Source organism: Camponotus vicinus, unplaced genomic scaffold, assembly GCF_025532165.1.
Source record: "Camponotus vicinus isolate PSW18456_S1 unplaced genomic scaffold, iyCamVici1.0 SCAF_1, whole genome shotgun sequence".
In the NCBI taxonomy this organism is placed as follows: Eukaryota; Metazoa; Arthropoda; class Insecta; order Hymenoptera; family Formicidae; genus Camponotus; species Camponotus vicinus.
Window position 1 is genome coordinate 15,173,815 of NW_028141945.1, and position 22,462 is coordinate 15,196,276.

The 22,462-nt window shown below is 28.2% G+C and overlaps 2 protein-coding genes across 6 annotated transcripts; both read right to left on the bottom strand.

Moving 5' to 3' along the window:
• Positions 1 to 3,631: 3,631 nt before the first annotated feature.
• Positions 3,632 to 11,205, bottom strand: LOC145977049 (uncharacterized). Of its 5 annotated transcripts, none has more exons than XM_083108718.1 (10): positions 11,037 to 11,205; positions 10,584 to 10,665; positions 7,406 to 8,020; positions 5,818 to 6,078; positions 5,291 to 5,735; positions 5,018 to 5,166; positions 4,712 to 4,907; positions 4,429 to 4,605; positions 4,043 to 4,289; positions 3,632 to 3,887 (listed from the first exon to the last, which is right to left on the bottom strand). In XM_083108718.1, the coding sequence occupies exons 3-10, from the start codon at positions 7,561 to 7,563 to the stop codon at positions 3,730 to 3,732; spliced, it is 1,791 nt and encodes a 596-aa protein (XP_082964844.1). In that variant the 5' UTR covers positions 7,564 to 8,020; positions 10,584 to 10,665; positions 11,037 to 11,205; the 3' UTR covers positions 3,632 to 3,729. The 5 variants fall into 5 exon arrangements, with proteins under 5 accessions (XP_082964844.1, XP_082964827.1, XP_082964817.1 ...); XM_083108701.1 differs by having other exon boundaries at positions 3,980 to 4,289; positions 7,406 to 7,956; positions 11,037 to 11,204; XM_083108691.1 differs by having other exon boundaries at positions 3,980 to 4,289; positions 11,037 to 11,202.
• Positions 8,774 to 14,351, bottom strand: LOC145959228 (uncharacterized). Its single transcript, XM_083077872.1, has 5 exons — positions 14,226 to 14,351; positions 13,875 to 14,051; positions 13,347 to 13,665; positions 13,107 to 13,253; positions 8,774 to 9,090 (listed from the first exon to the last, which is right to left on the bottom strand). The coding sequence occupies exons 1-5, from the start codon at positions 14,319 to 14,321 to the stop codon at positions 8,774 to 8,776; spliced, it is 1,056 nt and encodes a 351-aa protein (XP_082933998.1). The 5' UTR covers positions 14,322 to 14,351.
• Between the last annotated feature and the right edge of the window lie 8,111 nt (positions 14,352 to 22,462).

Below are 22,462 nucleotides of genomic sequence, written 5' to 3' on the forward strand. Positions count from 1 at the left end.
TTAGACTAATAACTCGTTGAGAATCTCGAGAATCTCAGGATTAATTCCACAACTCTTTGACGAAAAAGACGGTCTCAATTAAATCTGTCCTCGTTAAATTTAGTATCGGATGTACAATAAGAAAAAAAGAATCGCGGTAATAAAGATTTTCTTGCTTCAATCGCGGACGGTTTCGCACGAAAGACGAGATTGCAGGATCTCCTATCTCGTCGGCCCTCGCTTAATGAAACCTGCAGCGGGCTTCTCTCTTTTTCGAGATTGATGTAAATTCTTCTCTCTACTTCTCTCTGGTTGACGCGGAGAAAAACCAGCGGCGAGAGAACGAACGAATCTCTCTTTGCTTTACTTCTCCTTCGCGCTAAATATTACACTATACATCCCAGCAAACACCAAGTAACAGTTATATAATTGTTAGTTATAATTTCCCACTCAACAATATAATTGTTATTTAACACATAACAGTTATATAACAGTTATATAACAATATAACAATGTAACAGTTATATTGTTGAGTAGGAAATTATAACTAACAGTTATATAACTGTTACGTGTTTGCTGGGATATTATATTATACAAGCACCTCGCATAATCATTCCGTCGTCCTCGCCAATTAGATATTTCCAATAAAGGATTCTGGCCCGAGGCGCGGTTTGATCGTTTGCCAACGCGAAAGGAAAAAGGAAAGGAGCAGAAAGAAATTTGGAGCACACGGTTGGACGAAAGACGGGGAAGGGGAGCGAGGGGGAGGGAGCGAGAAGCTTCGTACTTCCGGCGAGTAGTTACATTGAATTCGCAGTCAGGTCCCTGTCTATTCTACGCCGGACGGACAATGTTTTATGAACCGCGAGCGAAGAAAGGATTGCCGTCTGCTCCTCCCTCCACCTCTCAATTGCCTCTTCTCCTCCCCCTGGTCTTGCCCCTTGATAAAAAAAAAAAGAAGAAGCGCGGATACGTGCCTCGCACAGTAGATCGGGATCCGATGACGAAGGTCCACCGATAGTTTCGTTATTGATTTTCAAGAGTAAGAATATACGAGTGGATATCGTCTCGCTCGTTGAATTATCGAGTGTCGGGAAGAAGGATCTCTCGAGGTCTCGCTTCCGCGAGCGCCCTTCGTTAAGCGTTTCCGCGAGAAGGGGGTTGCTCGTTCACGCGCCCTCCCTGCCTCCCCTCCTCCTCCCCCGGCAGCCCTCTTGAATTGACTCAATCGGCCGGGGGATTACTCGATTCGATTAACGCCGTGCCGCCCGCGAAACGGCAGCGTTGACAAATGTATTCCTATCAATAACGATGTAGGGAGGACGGATTAGGTCGTTCGCTTGATTCGACTGTCAAATGAGAACGCGACGAAACAATAATTTCGTCTTGCCATGAGTTCATAGCACTTATATTAATATTAGAAAATTAATTAGTTAATTAATATTACATAATTATTGTTATAATAATTGTTAATATTTATTTATTTATTATTAATAGTTTATTATTATTATTATTATTATTATCATTATTATTATCATTATCATTATTATCATTAATATTATTATCATTATTATTATTATTATTATTAATATTATTATTATTATTATTTAGAAAGATATAAAAATATAAAAATATTATTAGAATTATATTATATTCATAGAAAATTATAAAAATTAATTATCGATGTCGTGAAAAAGTATATTTATATACAACATATTTTTGTCGCATTTAATTTTAAAAAGATCTTCTATTTTTCTCACACTTGTTTCAATTGCAGGTAGCTTGTCGAGAGCAGATTTCGCGAAGCATCTGTTATACAAGCTTCACATCAATGGAGGAGCGTCAAATATGGTACAGGATTTATCGTGTTCAACGATATCGACAGAATTTTACACACAGCAAAAATCGAAAATAAATATAAAAATCTACTGACAGAACGCGTGACGATGGTATACATATATATACAATATATAGACACCGGAATGGTTTCTGATAGTAGATTTGTTACATTGTAACCGCTTAAATCCACGAAGTAAAATGTTACAATAGCGTATCAATATTTTGCGACAATAGATTCTGTCAATATATACATCGCAGAGGGGATTGGCCATTTCAACACACTGTGTCGTATTAAACTCGTGTTCCGCCAATGTATGTCTGACATAATATAACAACGGATGGTGACAGAGATCGAACTTCTCTCTCTCAGGGACCGGAAATGTCAAAGGACTATCGCCACACGGATACGTGCTGATTCGCGACGTTTTTGGAATTTTAAAAAATCCAAGGGAGAGAGAGAGAGAGAGAGGAAAAGAAAATTTTAAAAAAGAAAAAAAATTATATACAATTAGCTTGCGATTTCGAGAATTATAAATCGAGTTTTGAGTTAATTTGAGAAATGCGTCAATTCTCTTTTTAATTCACCTAGAGAATTGGAAAGTGGAGGAGAAAGAAATTCCAACGAATTACAACAGATTAACTCCTAATTTTATAGATTACAGAATTAATCCTTAGGTAGATCACACATTTCTTTCGCTTTATTCTTGATCACATATGGGGATCATAATCTCGTCGCAGTTTTAGCTATCCCTTGTGTGCTTAAAAAGGTCAATAAAAATTTCTACACTTATATTCTTAGGCATCCATAGAAAATAATCATATGCAATAGTTAAAAAAATAGTTAAAAAATAAATGTTTAAGATATCGATTAAGACATTCTTCTGGATATCCTATCGTTAAAATCAACAGAGTGTCACATAATGATTCTCATGCGACCTTTATTAAGAGTTAATATATAATTTTTCAGGAAACGCATCTCTCTTTGTAAACTTTTCCGGAAATTGCAGAATTCCAGATGCACGAAGGGGACAATTACAAGTCCCATTTCCCGATTGGCGAGCATTCGTCGCTTTGCGCAAAATATGTAACAAACCATTAACTGTAATAATAGTACCTAACTAAGTAGAAATAATTAGTAAATAATATATGTATATTAAATAATAATGTTATATATGTATATTAAATAATAATGTTATAAAATAAAGAAGTAGTTAAAAAAATTCTTTACTAAAAATACATTTTTATAGTATCAAATTTGTGATTAAAATTTAATTAATTAATAATTGTATTTCGATCAATCCGGAAAGTAGAAAGATATTCCATAATCAATAATAAGATTATACAACTCTCTTTTTCGTTTTATTTATATATTTATTGATAGATTAGATGAGAACGGTAACGCTTATTTATCAATGAATTTAAAAGCATAAGTTATGAATGACAATATTTCTAATATGATATACTGATTTGTAATTATCTGTTATATTTTTATAAAAAAACTTTATAAGTTTATAAGTTAATAAGAATAGCAAAGCAAAAAATCTAAAAAATATTGATTTCTATAATAAGCAAAGAGGACCGTCATATTTTAAGGAAATATGACGAGGGTTAGTGACGGATTCTTTGCTTATTTAAAAATATTTAACATGTATTAAAATGATATAATTTCTAAACTTACCTTTAAAAGAAAAAGTAGAAAAAGGCACCAAGTATATGCGTCAACAAAATATTTTAATATAATTATAATATATCGTGCGAAAATAATGATATCAAAAAATTGCGCCAAGAATATAAATTTTACGTAATAAGAAAGTTTTTTTATTATTATTATAATATGTATTTATTATTACTATATAATATGTATTATTATATATAAAATTTAAAACTGATAGAAGTTGATACAAAAGATATCTAACATCTACTCATATCGATTAGAAAATCGCGGCAGTATCTTGGATCATTTTGTTCTAGATATTTATTTGGTACATAATGAGTACCGTCAAACCTACAAAAGAATCGTCCTATTTCTATATTATCGATTTCTTTTGGTGGACATATCGATATATGATCTGAAATTAAAGAAATGTATTATACATTGCAGAGATGAAAAATCATATTCATAGAACAGTGATTTATATAAGAATGCTACAAATATTCATACTTTGTGGGACATAACATATTTCATTATTTTCGATGAGAATTATATAGTGCGGTTGATCACCACCTGAAAATTGTCCACATCGACCCATATAGATATTACGTTGTAAACATATAAATGGAAAATATATATTTGTACGGGTCAATTGCACAAAAAACATTGGATCATATCTATAATGCCAACCGACTATCACTCCACAATGATCTTGCAAATTATTTTGCAAACGATGAGTAACTATTTTTCCCACAGTATATTTTATTATTTCTTTTCTTTTTCTTTTTCTTTGTTTTTCTATTGGAACATCAGATCTAACCTGTAAAAATGTAATAGCAGCATTCGATTAATACCTTACCGTTTTCTAAAAAATGAAATAATTTACGTTGTATATTTTGTTATATAAATATTAAACCAATTACAATTACAATTACATTATACAATGTGTAATAACCTACCAGTATTAAACTTGTAATGTGTTTAATCAAAAATTGTTTCCTAGTCAATCTCTCTTCAATATTATTTTTTGAACAAAGAATTAGAAATTTGCGTATGAATTTGAAATTCCAACTATAATTTATATTACCTACAGATTTTAGTCTAAGACGGAACACTTCCAGCATTTCTCTCAATATCTGAAAAAATAAATAACAGTAAACAAAATCTTGATTGTAAGAAAATAAAAATAATGTGTATTATTTCATTCATTCATTATAAAATATATTGACTCATTGACTTAACGTGTAAGACATGCAATTGATTTTCATATTTCTTGATTACTGCTAATATGAACATAAAAATTACACGTAAAAATCTGCTATTTTTTAAGAGACGAGGTGAAATATCTTTGTAATATCTTCCTCTGATGATATTTATTGGATGAATTTCATCCCATCGTTTTGCCATATAAAAATATTCTCCATTTACTTCTCTATTACTAAAAAATAAGAAAAAAAAAATATATATATATATATATATATATATATGTAAAATCCAGCAAGATTGAAATAGCTAAAATAGATTATGTTTAGTTAAAATTAAATTTACTATTTCGGTTTCCATACGATTTGAAGATCTCTTCTTGGAAACATATAATTTATGTCCTTTATTGACATCAGAATGCAGTATATGCCAAATCTTCTGGCTATACATTGATATGTAATAGTTAGTAGATAATTTACAAAGTGGTCCGAAATCTGTTTTAAATTATGTTTTTAAATATTGTACACTAAACATTAATAAAATATTAAAATTAGAGTAGTCCTTGCGCAAAGCATGACAATAAATTATTATAATTTATCATAATGTAAAATTTTTTACATTTTTATATTTAGCATCGAGATCTGGTATTATCAATGAAAGAAATTGAAATAATTTATTTATCCCAAAGTGAGAAAAAACATATTCTTCAAGTGTACGCATAATTTGTGTTGATTCCGTTGGATCCCAGTAATTATCATATATATTGTTGGTTTTCCAAAAGAGAAATTGCTCTGATGACGTCGAGAATATTGAATGCGAAGGATATTTAATTTTAAGGCGAGTTAGTACGTCTTGCGCAATATCATCTAACCACGTTTTGATGACCGAATAAGATAGATGTGGTTGAAAACATTGTGCCACAATAGTAACTTGCCGTTCTACAAGTTGCTTTTCGATCGGCTTAAATATAAAGTTGGTTTGTTTGTACATAAAGCGATATTGTGTCAAACAATTGAAAATTAGCTCAAAATTATATTTAATTGTCAAATTGAAATCAGGTGGTCTGAAAAAAAATTTAAATGTTATCTATACAATAATTACATTAGTCTAAAATGTTAATAACAATTTAGTTTTTTTAATTTTACCGTGGTAATTGTGTAGAACTAATTCTATTAAGCTCATCTAGAATAAAATGATAGGTGATGGAATTTTTAACCGTGGAAAGTAGAAAATATTCCAAATCTTTTTTCTTAGTTTTCGTTAAATTATTGTCGGATATCAATGATACATAATAATGTAGCTTTTTGATACCCTTTGTTCCTGTTTTTATTTGTTCATCAAAATTTAAATGATCAACAATTTTCTTCAACTTCTGTAAGTAATATTTCTTCGTTGCAATAGAACATCTAAAATTAAGATATAAAATTATCAAAAATTATGCTTTCAATTAGTAATGCTAAAATATCAGCAATAAATTGCGAATAACATATTTTCCTCAAAATAAAATTTTTAATTAATATTTGAAGCAAATTAAATAATTTGTAAATATTAATAATTATGTCCTTTTTCATATTTAATAGAAAAATATATATGGATTTTTTTAATCAAATTGTTATTATCACTATACTAATGGATGACAATTTATAAATATCCACACAATGTGATATCGTGATGCAACTGCTGTAATAACCTCACATATATTTCTTTGTTACTTTATGTCTTATTAAAAATTCGAGTGTAAAAATGAAACGTGTGTGAATATTTCTTCATTCCATTAAGATGAAAATAAGAACTGAAAAGATATTATAAAATAAAAAGTTATTTAATCTTTACAATCTTCAAATAAATAGATGATTATATATAACAGAAAATTTTAAGAAAATTATAGGATTATGATCTTTAGTTTTAAAGGATATAATCATTTATGATATGTAAAAATATAATATTATGAAAGTAAGTTTTGAAAGCAATAATTTTGAAATAAATAAATGTAAGAATTATGTTCTTATTTGAATAGCTTTATATAAATATCTAAACATAATCCTATTATTACTAATTTTAAAACTGCAATATAAAAATCTGTAGTAGCAATTTATGTGTATTTTACATTATTAAATAAATATACTTCTTTTCAGACGCAAAATCCAAATAACAAAAATGAATGAAGACTATTAATACAATAGTAAAGGAAAATTCCCTTTGAAATTTATATTTTGAATAATTTAAAATAATTTATGTAAAAAACAACAAATTTTATTATATAAGCATATAATAAAAATACAATGATAAAAGACAGGATAAATTTCATGATCATAATTTAATAATAGAATTTAAAAATGTTAAAAAAAATTTGAAATTATAGTGTACAATAACAACGAATCATGAACGGTAAATAATAGCTATCAAATGCATGTAGAATTGATCGAAAGTTTATTATGACTCAAGCTTTTAGACGTATTAATATTTCGAGTTTACTAGAATTTGATCCTTTATTACAATCGTATTAAATTAACATTAGAAACGATAAAATATTTAGAAAACAGACAATAATTTAAATAATTAAAATAATAATTAAATAATTAAATAATTAAATAATTAAAATATAATAATTTTAATTGTGTTTTTTCATTATGTTTTTATTTTATGTTCACGAAGTTGAGCGACGAACATTGACCAAGTATAAAATTAATATAACAAAATTAATATATATAAAGCTTAAAAATATGAAATTACCTCTGATAAAATTTCTTTTTCCAAAAGCAATTGCTCAGTGTTGTGCGCTGTAATCTTTTACATGTGGACTTAAAATTTATAATATCTTCTATGCTGATCTTCTTGTTTTCCAGAATAATTTCAATAATTTCATCAGACAAATGTGTTATTTTTGCCATTGAAAACGATGATTGAAAAAACTGACAACAAACACTATTTTTGTTTTCGAATCACTAAATTCGTATATATACTTATATGTGTAAAGAATCACGAATGTATGCACAATGTATAAATGTATATTGTAGCTTCTTGCACTGTCGCGATGCGTCTGTAACGTACACTTCGTTTCATGTGATTCAGAAAAATTTATCTTGCTTTGAAATGGTTCAAAGTGTTTTATTTATCAATCAGGATAATTGACCTCTCGGTCCTGAATGGTCCAATGAAGATAGCAGGTATGGCAAATTCTTAAATGATCTCTTCCTTATTGTTCTCGAGGTTTAGTGATTGTTTCAATATTATTTTAACGGAATTTTGGGCTGTCCATTGCCCATTGCTTCTGATATAAGGATCTGCTTCGAGATTTAAGACAGTCAGTTACTTGATTGAATTTTAAGAAATTCAATGTTTTCTGTCCTGTAAAGTTTATGATTTTTATTTTCCACGATCTGAATACTAAAAAAAGTCCATGAAAAGTTAGAAATAAACGAAGTAAAATCGACACATTGTAAAACGCGTTTCAATCACTCAAGAATAATAGCTTTAATATATAATAATAATTGTGTGTGTGTTTAGGAATCATTGATTAATATAATTATAAAGACTGTCGTTATTAAAAAATTACTGCGTAATGTTATTAAAAATAAAATCCAGTGCGTAGTCTAAAAGGCAACTAATAAAGATAAAACTACTATCACTATTATCACTGTTAACGTTATTGCACTAATGCTTTTATCATTTTTATACTTTTATCAAAATTTCTTTCTTGTTTCTTTTAATATTTTCATATTTTATTATAATAACTTATTTACGGAAATTTAAAATGAAACAAAAAATAATTTAAAACGTTTTTGATATATTTTAAAGAAAGCGAATATTTTGAAATATTAATATTAATAAAAAAGTAAAAAAGAAGATATTATCTCTTCTTCTCCGTGTGATCCAATTATCACGCTTTGGTTGTTGCCAATTTTATCATTTTATAATAAGTTATTGATGTTGAAATTTTTTTATTAACTTAATAGAAGCTTCATACATAGAAGGTTTTATTATTATCTAACAATGGATAAGTCAAGTAAATATTGTATACGAGGTCTGTAAATAAAGTAATGAGACTTTTTCGAGATGAACTTTTATTTATAATTTAACTATAATTTAACTCTGTCTCCTTCAAAATAGTTCCCTTGGGAAGCCACGCAGCGCCTGAAACGTTGTTTCGTGCCAAAAACTCCGTAATCGAAAGTTTACAAGTTTAAGAAAAACATTCCTGTCGTTCCCCAGCCCCCGTATTCGCCTGACCTGAGTCCCTATGACTTCTTTCTCTTCCCGAGATTGAAAACTCATCTCAAAGGACATCACTTTAATACGACCGAAAACGTAAAAGCGGCTGTAACCGACCAGCTGAAGGCCATTCGGGTTTCTGAGTTCCAGCACTGCTATGAAGACTGGAAACAACGTCTCAGGCGCTGCGTGGATTCCCAAGGGAACTATTTTGAAAAAGACAGAGTTAAATTATAATTAAATTATAAATAAAAGTTCATCTCGAAAAAGTCTCATTACTTTATTTACAGACCTCGTATGTGTACACAATATATGTGTTCTAAACGTATAGGTATACAAATAATTATGTATACGTAGCAAAGGAAACATGGTAATGTAATGTTATAAATGAAAAAACGAAAGAAAAAGTGGAAATATTAGAGATTGGAAAAAACATACATATATTATTTGAAACATAAATTGAATAGTATGTTATATAAAAGAAAATGAAAATACACAAAGAGAAGAAAAAAAAATAAAACGATATCGTTTTAAATATCGGAAAATTATCTTAAAATAATATCTCTTCGACAAATTGCAATTGTATTGGTTAAAAATGACTTATATTTACTGTAACTTTGCTTTACAATAATTATTATATTAATTTATAATTAATATATATGAAATAATTATATTAAAATAAGTAAAAATATTAATTTATAATGAGAGTAGCAGTTTAATTTATTGAATTTTATCATTTTAATGATTGTGCAATAATATTTCTATATATTCAAATCATCTGTAATAAAATAATAAATTATGATTCACGATTGTGGAATGCAAAGGTGTAAATATAATCTTTCTTTCATAAAATACAGTAATTCATTCTCCAATACATCAAAAGGATTATGCTGTAGATGGAATCCTAATCTTTTCCTTTTAAAAGTCCAGGAGTTTCCTTGTTAATCCGTTACGATCGTTGGAAGCGAGCTCAATAATATAGCTATTCATAGTGTGCGTACGTTTGTGTGAAGCTTTGTGAATTTTTTTTTGCAAATTTCAAGAAGTGCGCTGAATGGCTTTGCAAGAAAACTTTACTCGACGGAAAACATTTATACAAATTTTTTTATCGAAATCTAAATTTCTTAGAGTGAAATCTAACTCCAAACGAGTGAATATTCACTTCAAGCGATAGTGAAAATACTCTGCCACTCGTAATTAGTGAACATTCACTTTTCACAAAAGTGAACTGTTTAACTCTGAACGTAAAGTGAATGTGTCACTCGGTTCGAAATGAATTCACTCGATCAGAGTGGAGTCATCACTTTCGTCAAGTTATTTTTCACTCAATTACGAGTGAACAGATTCATTCTTAGGAAGTATTCTAAGTCATCTTTCACTAATAAGATAACATGTTACGTATATGACGTGAAGCTTCGATTAGTTGAAATGAGAAGCAATCATTGCTTTTTACTTGAACTAATAGAAGCTGCACATCGCACGTAACATCCCAGCAAACACCAAGTAACAGTTATATAACTGTTAGTTATAATTTCCTACTCAACAATATAACTGTTACATGTTATATAACTGTTATGTGTTACATAACAATTATATTGTTGAGTAGGAAATTATAACTAACAATTATATAACTGTTACTTGGTGTTTGCTGGGATGCTATCTCTGTAAAAGCCGATTAAGTCTCCTTCTTTCTTGTTACCTTTTAAAATGTTGACGGCGTCTTCCGAAATTCCACTGTTTATGAGAAAGTGTTCCAACTTTTCCATACTGTTTAGAGTCTCCTAACAAAGGATAATTTATTTATTATTATTTTAATAAACGACTATAATCGAGATTTCACAGCGCGTGGTATGTATTTGTCGATTTAACGAGCTACAAGTCATTAGATTACCTTTCATTATGGCTATTTGTTTATCGATATGCAAGCCGAATTTAACAAAGCTATATGTACGGCGAAGCACATACTGTGAGATCTCGATTTATATATAATTTTCTTCTACATAACTTAGTTTGGTAAGAAACACAATCTAACTAACCTATAGTATAATTAATCTAAACTAATCATTCTTTATAACATGCTATACGTTGTGAACTTACATAATTTATACATATCGATAAATGAATTACATAAATTATTCTTATAAACACTTACCTCAGGAAGATACGTTGATTTTTCTATGTGAAAATTGTAATCTAATCAAGGAACGTAACATGAACACGTGGAACGAACGTGGTAACGTCGTGAGACAACAATACGACAGTGTTGCTAATGGCGGACGCATGCGCGCTTCGCATGCGCTTTACTTACTCTTAAGGTGAAAGCACATAAAATTGCATAGGCGCATAACCATAAGCATAAGGAAATTGATTGGTTCATTTTCTTATGCATATATTTGTGGACCAATCAATTTCCTTATGCTTATGGTTATGCGCCTATGCAATTTTATGTGCTTTCACCTTTATTCACTCCTATGAGTGGAAAATCCACAGATATCTATACTATAACTAGATCGCTAACTCCCATTGATTTTGTACATAAAATGTGTCCCCGAAAACCATGTAATATGGCGGTCGCGCATGTGTAATATTGGTGGAAAACTAATATGGTGGACACTTGTAGCCAGCTAATATTTAAGTTTTCACCTTAAAACTTGTACTTTTTACATTATAAACTTTTAATTTTGTAATAAAATAAATATAAATATATATATAAATGTTATATACATATATTTTTAATCTTTATATATTTTTAATCTTCTATATATATTTTTAATCTTGATTTTAATTATATCATATACCTTTTAAATATATTTTGATATATTTTATCTTCAAAGGCTGTAATAAATTTTAATTAAAAATGAAAAACATTATATATTATTTAAAAATAACTTATATTCAACTGTAAGTTTATACACAAATTACATACTTATGTACATTGTACATAACATCAACCAATCACAAACGTGACTGCTGTCCACCAACGTTACGCATGCGTGAGAATTTAGTACATAAATTTCGTGGACATGTATTTGACGCAAGTTAGCGGTCTAGTATATAGTATAGATGTCTGTGGGAAAATCACTCTAACTAGAGTGACTCGACCAGTCACTCAATTTTTCGAGTGCATTATCACTCTAAGAAATTTAGAGAGTATGAATCAGGGTACGTGAGGTATTCTTGTTAGGTATAATGAGAATTTTTCAAAGCCTGTCGATCATATGAGAGAGGATAAGAGAAAAAGAAAGAGACATTATTTCATTTATTTCAAATCTTTCGATATCTAAAGATTGAAACAGAGAGCCATCAAGACAAAATATGATTGGAACAACTATAATATCATAAATCTTAAAATATATAAAAAATGTAAAGTTTCATACGTATTTTAAAAGATATATTGCTAATTCTATGGCATTATGTAATATAACTTTAGAGAATTAAAATATTTTCTATTTCAGTTTTAGACGTCCTCCTGCAAAAAAAAACAGGAAAAATTATTTTACTATTTAAATTTTATTAAAGGAAACATTTTATTAAAAGAACACAAATACAATATATAAAATAATTTACTTTTACATTTAAAGAAAAAATAAAATCGAGTGCAAAATATATCAAAATCTATAGAGTGTATTATATATTTCTGATGTCGGAAAATGAATTCAAAAAAATTCCATTCATTCCACTATTGTGAAAATACTATAATTTATTATTTTATATAGGAAATATTTTTACACAATATCTATCTAAAAAATTCAAATACATTTCTATAAATGTTATAAATTAATGAACTTATTATTTATTGTAAATCTAAATATAAATTTTTTTCAGGCAATCCATCAAATAGATATTATTTTGACATAATTTTTCGATATTAAAAGGTGTGGTGTTGATTTTACTCTCTTGAACTTATTTACGCAGCGCATATATAAACATACACATTGTATGAGAGAGATTTTTTGGGCATGTATTCAAACTGTAATTTCGAGACTGTCTATTTCTATCGCAATGCATAGTAATATATTCTACGAAAATAATGATATCAAAAAATTGCGCCAAGATTATAAATTTTTACGCTAAAAGAAATTTTTTATTATTATTATAATATGTATTATTACATATAAAATTTAAAACTTGTAGAAGTTGATACAAAAAAATCATAAATACAAAATACTTTGTAATTATTTTATTTTTAATTCATAATACTTTTACAATATAATCTAATTACTAGTATCGATTAGAAAATTGCAGCAGTATCTTGGATCATTTTGTTCTAGGTATTTATTTGGTACATAATGAGTACCTTCAAATCTACAAAAGAATCGTCCTATTTCTATATTATCGATTTCTTTTGGTGGACATATCGATATACAATCTGAAATTAAAGAAATGTATTATATATTGTAGAGATGAGAGATCATATTCGTAGAACATAAGTGATTTGTAAGAATGCTACAAATATTCATACTTTGTGGGACATAACATATTCCATTATCTTCGGTGAGAATTATATAGTACGGTTGATCGACATTATCTGTAAGTTCTCCACATAGGAGAACTTTAAATACATAGGTATATCGTTGACATATATATGAAAACAGTATATTTACATCGTATAACAATTCCATGACAAACATGGCATCAAATTTATAATGCCAACCGACTATCACTCCACAATGATCTTCCAAATTATTTCGCGTACGATGAGTAACTATTTGTCCCACAGCATATTTTATTATTTCCTTTCTTTCTTCTAATTGTTTTTCTATTGGAACATCAGATCTAACCTGTAAAAATGTAATAGTAACATTCGAATAATACCTTATCGATTTCTAAAACAGTGTACTAATTTAAGTTGTATATTGTTATATAAATATTAAAATATATATAAAATATATAAAATATATATATATATATATATATATATATATATATAAAGTTATATAAACATTAAAATTACAATTACAATTACATTATACAATGTGTAATAACCTACCAGTATTAAACTTGTAATTTCTTTAATCAACAATTGGTTCCTAGTCAAACTCACTTGAATATTATTTTCTGAACAAAGACTTAGAAATTTGAATATGAATTTGAAATTCCACTTAAAATTTATATTACCACGAAATGTCAGTGTTTCATCGAACGTTTCCAGTATTTTTATCAACATCTGAAAAAAATAGATAACAGTAAACAAAATTTTGATTGCAGACAAGAAAATAAAAATAATGTTTATTATTTCATTCATTGATTATAAAATAGATTGACTCATTGACTTAATGTGTAAGACATGCAATTAATTTCCATATTTCTTAACTACTGCTAATATGAACATAAAAATTACATGTAAAAATCCATTATTTTTTAAGAGACGAGGTGAAATATCATCGTAATATCTTCCTCTGACGATATTTAATGGATAAATTTTATCGGATTCCATTGATATATAAAAATATTCTGCATTATCCTGAACTTCTATATTACTGAAAATTAAAAAAAGATATATATATATATATATATATATATACATATACAGGGCGATCCTGAAAAACGTTATGTCTTTAAAATGACGTATTCCTGACACCATTCTAAGACAATTTTTCCTTTACCAAAATTTGATTTGAAGCGTAGTTTTTGAATTATGAGCAAAAATAGTAAATCACGCGTCGGGTACAGAAGGCAGGCAGGAGCGGCGCGGCGTGCCGCGAGCGCGGGCGCAGCTGACCGCCCGACGGGTGATTATCACCGCATGAGTCGCTAACTATTTTATCTTATAACATAAAATTATGCTTTAAATAAAATTTTGGTAAAGAAGAAAATGTCTTAGAATTACGTCAGAAATACGTGTTCCTTAAAAAAACGTTATTTTAATAATGAAAAGTTGTTCCGGATCGCCGGCCGTCCGACGTTGCAATCAGCTGATTGCTACACGCAATGTGTGTATGGCGGAGTGTGTGCGTAAGAGAGAGAGAGAAAGAGAGAGAGAGAGGGAGGGTAGGAGGGACAGACATTCATACACACGCACGCACTTTTTTCTCGCTCTCTTTCTCTCTTTTACGCAACACTCATACACTCTCTCATTCAGTCTCTCACTCACACTCTCTCGGTCACTCACTCACTCACTCACCTGCTTACTCACTTGCTCACTCACCTTGTAGCAGCGTAGCGAATCTTCATGCTATGTATTGTTGTTATCTGCTGCACGGTTATGATTGCTAGAGATGCGCGACACATCGAAATTTTTTCGATTATTAATCTCACATTCGATTGACACAATACAGATTACACGATAACGAGTTTACTGTTTATTCACTCACTATTGATTTATCGATACCAAAAATTACTTTCAAAGAAACGCGAATGCAAACAACACATGACTCGACGCGAAGCGACGGACCGCGGAGACTGCGCGACCACAAGAGTTATGTTGCCAGAAACGCGACACGCGACATCTAACAAACGACTTGCGCGTGGCGCGTGATTGAGTAAATAATAATTATTTATTATAATTAGAAATATATCATTATTAAAATAACGTTTTTTTAAGGAACACGTATTTCTGACGTAATTCTAAGACATTTTCTTCTTTACCAAAATTTTATTTAAAGCATAATTTTATGTTATAAGATAAAATAGTTAGCGACTCATGCGGTGATAATCACCCGTCGGGCGGTCAGCTGCGCCCGCGCTCGCGGCACGCCGCGCCGCTCCTGCCTGCCTTCTGTACCCGACGCGTGATTTACTAACTATTTTTGCTCATAATTCAAAAACTACGCTTCAAATCAAATTTTGGTAAAGGAAAAATTGTCTTAGAATGGTGTCAGGAATACGTCATTTTAAAGACATAACGTTTTTCAGGATCGCCCTGTATACAGGGTGATTCTGAACAAACGTTTGTCTTTAAAATATCAAATTCTTGAATGAATTCTAAGACGATTTTTCCTCTTGCAAAATTTTGCCCGGAGCTTAGTTTTTAAACTATAAAGGAAAATAGTTAACTACTTACGGAACGAATACAAGAGGTAAGCAGGGACGGCGCGATATAGGCGATTACGTGGGGCACTCGTCGCGATCAGCTGATTGCTATACGCGATGACTGTAACAATCAGTGTGTGTGTGTGTGTGTGTGTGTGTGTGTGTGTGTGCGCGCGCGCGCGTGCGTGCGTGCGCGTACACATTCTCACACACACACTGATTGTTACAGTCATCGCGAATAGCAATCAGCTGATCGCGGCGAGTGCTTCACGTAATCGCCTATATCGCGCCGTCCCTGCCTACCTCTTGTACTCGTTCCGTAAGTAGTTAACTATTTTCCCTTATAGTTTAAAAACTAAGCTTCGGTCAAAATTTTGCAAGAGGAAAAATCGTTTAGGATTCATTCAAGAATTTGATATTTTAAAGACAAACGTTTGTTCAGAATCACCCTGTATATATGTATATATATACCCTGTATATGTATATATATATATATATATATATATATGTAAAATCCAGAAAGATTGAAATAAAAAGCTAAAATGAATTATGTTTAGTTAAAATTAAGTTTACTATTTCGGTTTCCATATGATTTTAAGATATCTTTCAGTATAGTTTTCATAAGGCATTTTCAGAATGCAGCATATGCCGAGTCTTCTGGCTACGCTCTGATATGTAATAGGTAGTAGATAAGTTAGAAAGAATTCTGAAATCTGTTATAAATTATATTTAAAAAATTGTATATTAAACATTCATAAAATATAAAAATTATAGTAATTCTTGCGCAGAGCATAACAAATTATTATAATTTAACATAACGTAAAATTTATTACATTTTTATATTTATCAAGATCCAATATTATCAACGACTGAAGTAATTTATATATATCTAATTCAGAAAAAACATATTCTTCAAGTGTACGCATAATTTGTGTTGATTCCGTTGGATCCCAGTAATTATCATGTATATTGTTGGTCTTCCAAAAAAGAAATCGCTCCGATGACGTCGAAAATATTGAATGCGAAGGATATTTAATTTTAAGGCGAAGTAGTACGTCTTGCGCAATATCATCTAACCACGTTTTGATGACGGAATAAGATACATGTGGTTGAAAATATTGTGCCACAATAGTAACTTGCCGTTCTATAAGCTGCTTTTCGATCGGCTTAGTTATAAATTTGGTTTGTTCATATATAAAGCGACATTGTGTCAAACAATTGAAAATTAGCTCAAAATTATATTTAATTGTCAAATTGATATCTGGTGGCCTGAAAAAAGTTTAAATGTTATCTGTACATTACATTACAATTACATTAGTTTAGAATGTTAATAACAATTTAATTTATGGAATTTACCATGGTAATTGTGTAGAAATAATTCTATTAATCTCATATAAAATAAAATGATAAGTCATGAGATTTTTAATCACGGAAAGTAGAAAATATTGCAATTCTTCTTTGTTAATTTTCGTTAAATTATTGTAAGATATCAATGATACATAATAATGTAGCTTTTTGATACACTTTATTCCTGTTTCAATTTGTTTTTCAAAATTTAAATACTCAATTTTATCCAGCTTCTGTAAGTAATACTTCTTCGTTGAAGTAGAACATCTAAAATTAAGACAATTACAAAATTCTCAAGAATTATTTATTAATAATAATGCTAAAATATCAGCAATAAATTGCGAATAACATATTTTCCTCAAAATAAAATTTTTAATTAATATTTAGAGCAAATTAAATAATTTGTAAATATTAATAATTATGTCCTTTTTCATATTTAATAGAAAAATATATATGGATTTTTTTAATCAAATTGTTATTATCACTATACTAATGGATGGCAATTTATAAATATCCACACAATGTGATATCGTGATGCAATTGCTGTAATAACCTCACATATATTTCTTTGTTACTTTATGTCTTATTAAAAATTCGAGTGTAAAAATGAAACGTATATGAATATTTCTCCATTCCATTAAAATGAAAATAAAAACTGAAAAGATATTATAAAATAAAAAGTTATTTAATCTTTACAATCTTCAAATAAATAGATGATTATATATAACAGAAAATTTTAAGAAAATTATAGGATTATGATCTTTAGTTTTAAAGGATATAATCATTTATGATATGTAAAAATATAATATTATGAAAGTAAGTTTTGAAAGCAATAATTTTGAAATAAATAAATGTAAGAATTATGTTCTTATTTGAATAGCTTTATATAAATATCTAAACATAATCCTATTATTACTAATTTTAAAACTGCAATATAAAAATCTGTAGTAGCAATTTATATATTTTACACATTGTACTCTCTAAAAGTGAATCAGTGTATTATCACTGAAAAGCAGTAAATACTCACTGATTACAAGCAGTTATAAGTACAGCATTGATTACAGTGATAATACACTGATTCACTTTTAGAGAGTAAAATAAATATTCCTCTTTTTAGTAAAAATAACGCATAAGTAAAATAACAAAAATGATTAAGACTATTAATACAACAGTAAAGAAAAATTTTCTTTGAAATTTATATTTTGAATAATTTAAAATAATTATTTATGTAAAAAAGAATAAATTTTATTATATAAGCATACAATAAAAATACAAATAAAAGACAGGATAAATTTCATGCTCATAATTTAGCTCGTAATAGAATTTAAAAAAGGTAAAAAAAGTTTGAAATTATAGTGTATAATGACAACGAATCATGAACCGTGAACAATAGCTATCAAATGCACATAGCATAGAATTGATCGATAAAGTTTATTATGATTCATCAAGCTGTTTTAGACGCATTAAGATTTCGACTTTACTAGAATTTGATCCTTCATTACGATCGTATTAAATTAACATCAGAAACGAGAAATATTTAGAAAACAACAGACAATAATTTAAATAATTATAATAACAATATAATAATTTTAATTGTCTCTTTTTATTATTATATTATTTTGTTTTCCCGAAATTGCTTTGTTGAGCGACGAATATTGTTCAAGTATAAAATTAATATAACGAAATTAATACATAAAGCTTATAAATATGAAATTACCTCTGATAAAATTTCTTTTTCCAAAAGCAATTGCTCAGTGTTATGCGCTGTAATCTTTTACACGTGGACTTAAAATTTATAATATCTTCTATGCTGATGCTCTTGTTTTTCAGAATAATAATAATAATTTCATCAGGCAAATATGTTATTTTTGCCATTGCAAATAATGATCGAATTAAACAATGATTAAAAAAACTGACAACAAACACTACTTTTGTTTTCGAATCACTAAATTCGTATATAGATACTTATATCGTATATATATACTTGTATGTGTAAGGAATCACAAATATATCCACAAAGTTTACTGTAGCTTGTTGCACTGCCCCAATGCGTCTGTAACATACACTTCGTTTCATGTGATTCAGAAAAATTTCTACTTAGAAATCTTGCTTAGAAATGCTTCAAAGCGTTTCATTTACCAATCAGGATAAAAGGAAATAGACCTCCCGGTCCGGGTCCAGTGAATGGTCAGTGAAGATAGCGAAAGGCAGGTATGACAAATTCTTGAACAATCTCTTCTTTCCTCCAATCCTTATTGTTCTCGAGATTTATGGCTTAGTGATTGTTTCAATATTATTTTAACGGAATTTTGGGCTGTCCACTGCCCATTGCTTTTTTTATAAGAATCTGCTTCGAGATTTAAAACAGTCAGTTACTTGATTTTTAAGAAATTCAATGTTTTCTGTCCTGTAAAATTTATTTGCCGCGATCTGAATACTAAAAATAATCCATGAAAAGTTAGAAATAAACGAAGTAACACATTGCAAAACAAGTTTCAATCATTCAAGAATAATATCATTTAATACATGTAATAATAATTGTGTGTGTATTCAGGCAAATTCTTAAATGATCTCTTCCTTATTGTTCTCGAGGTTTAGTGACTGTTTTAATATTATTTTAACGGAATTTTGGGCTGTCCATTGCCCATTGCTTCTGACACAAGGATCTGCTTCGAGATAGACTGTCAGTTACTTGAATTTTAAGAAATTCAACGTTTTCTGTTCTATAAAATTTTATTTGCCACGATCTGAATACTAAGAAAAGTCCATGAAAAGTAAGAAATAAACGAAGTAAAATCGATACATTGCAAAACGAGTTCGTTTCAATCATTCAAGAATAATATCAGCTTTAATATACATATATAATAATAATGGTTCGTATATTTAAAAATCATTAGTTAATAGAATTATAAAGACTGTTGTTATTAAAACAAATCTGTTATTAAAATAAAGACTTGTTATTAAAACAAAATCACTGCGTAATGTTATTAAAAATAAAATCCATTGCGTAGTCTAAAAAGCAACTAGTAAAGATAAAATTATTAATCACTATTATCATTATTAACGCATTAATCTTATTAACGTTTATGCTTTTATCATCCTTATATTTTTATCAAAATTTCTTTTATATTTCTTTTAAAATTTTCATGTTTTATTATAAACTTATAACTTATTTAAGATGAAACAAAAAATAATTCAAAACATTCGTATTTGATGTATTTATTTTAAAGAAACCAAATATTTTGAAATATATTAATAAAAAAATAAAAACGAAGATATTATCTCTTTTTCTCCCTATAAAATTACTACACTTTGATTTTTGCCAGTTTTACCATTTTATAATAAGTTATTGATATTGAAATATTTTTATTAACTTAATAGAAGCTTTATACATAGAAGGTTTTATTATTATCTAAATGGATAACTCAAGCAAATATTGTATATGTGTACATAATTGAGATATGATGTTCTGAACGTAGATATACAGATAAAAATACGTATGCAGCGGAAACATGGTAATCTTATAAATGAAAAGACGAAAAAGAGTGAAAATATCAGAGATTGAAGAAAACATATATTATTCGAAACATAAATTGAATAGTATATTATATAAAATAAAATAAAAACACAAAGAGAAGAAAAAAATAAAACGATATCGTTACAAATATCGATATTGCATATCGCTTAAAAAAGACTTATATTTACTGTAACTTTTCTATACAATAATTATTATATTAATTTATAATTAATACATATAAAATAATTATATTGAAATAAGTAAAAATAATTATATTAATTTATAATGTGAGTAGCAGTTTATTTATTGAATTTTATCATAATGATTGTGCAGACATATTTCTGTATATTCAAGTCATCCGTAATAAAATAATAAATTATGATTCACACGATTGTGGATTGCAGAAGTATAAATATAATCTTTTTTTGATAAAATACAATAATTCATTCTCCAATACATCAAAAGCATTATACTATAGATGAAATTCTATCTTTTGAGTGAAAGTCCAGAAGTTTCCCTGTTAATCCGACCGTTGAAAGCGAGTTCAATAGTATAGCTATTCATAGTGTGCGTATATTTGTGTGAAACTTTGTGAATTTTTTTCTTTGCGAATTCCGAGAAGTGCACTGAATGGCTTTGCAAGAAAACTTTTCTTGACGGAAAATACTTATACAAATTTTTTTTCAAAATCTATGAATCAGGGTACGTGAGGTATCCTTGTTGAGGTATAAAATTGAGTGAAAATTTTTTAAAGCCTGTCGACCATATGAGAGAAAAAAAGAGAAAAAGAAAGAGACATTTATTTCAAATCTTTCGATATCTAAAAATTGAAACAGTCATCAAGACAATACATGATTGGAACAATTATAATGTCATAAATCTCAAAATATATAAAAAAATGTAAAGTTTCATACGTATTTTAAAAGATATATTGCTAATTCTATGGCATTGTGTAATATAACTTCAGAGAAATTAAAATATTTTCTATTTTAGTTTTAGACGTCTTCTTGTAAAAAAAAATAGAGACAGGAAAAATTAATTTAGTATTTAAATTTTATTATTAAAAGAATACATATATAATATATAAAATATTTTATTTTTACATTTAAAGAACAAATAAAATCGAGTGCAAAATATATCAGAATGTACAGAGTGTTATATATTTCTGATGTTGGAAAATGAATTCAAAAAAATTCGATTCATTCCACTATTGTGAATACTATGATTCATTAACTTATGCAGGAAATATTTTTGCACAACATCTATCTAAAAAATTCAAATACATTTCTATTAATGTTATAAACTTATTGTTTATTGTAAATCCAATTATAAATTTTTTTCAGGCAATCCATCGAATTATGCATCGAGATATTATTTTGACATAATTTTTCGATATTAAAAGGTGTGGATTTGATTTGTTTATTCTCTTGAACTTATTTTCGCAGCACATATAGGAATATACATTGCAGGAGAGAGATTTTTTGGGCATGTATCTAAACTGTAATTTCGAGACTGTCTATTTCTATCGAAATGCATACTAATATATTCTACGAAAATAATGATATCAAAAAATTGCGCCAAGAATATAAATTTTCTGCAATAAGAAATTTTTTTATTATTATTATTATATGTATTATTGTATATACAATTTAAAACTTGTAGAAGTTGATACAAAAAAATACAAAATACAAAATACTTTGTAATTATTTTATTTTTAATTCATAATACTTTTACAATATGTT

What these genes read in the sequence shown, in the direction of transcription:
- LOC145977049 (XM_083108701.1), bottom strand. Translation starts at nt 7,563, where the DNA reads ATGGCAAAAATAACACATTTGTCTGATGAAATTATTGAAATTATTCTG. An exon ending in ATCGTATGGAAACCGAAATA is followed by an intron (nt 4,908 to 5,017) that starts GTAAATTTAATT and finishes CTTATTTTTTAG; the next exon opens with TAATAGAGAAGTAAATGGAG. An exon ending in AATATGTTATGTCCCACAAA is followed by an intron (nt 3,888 to 3,979) that starts GTATGAATATTT and finishes CTTTAATTTCAG; the next exon opens with ATCATATATCGATATGTCCA.
- LOC145959228 (XM_083077872.1), bottom strand. Translation starts at nt 14,321, where the DNA reads ATGGAATCCGATAAAATTTATCCATTAAATATCGTCAGAGGAAGATAT. An exon ending in AAAATAATGGATTTTTACAT is followed by an intron (nt 14,052 to 14,225) that starts GTAATTTTTATG and finishes TATTTTTTTCAG; the next exon opens with ATGTTGATAAAAATACTGGA. An exon ending in AAATTACAAGTTTAATACTG is followed by an intron (nt 13,666 to 13,874) that starts GTAGGTTATTAC and finishes ACATTTTTACAG; the next exon opens with GTTAGATCTGATGTTCCAAT.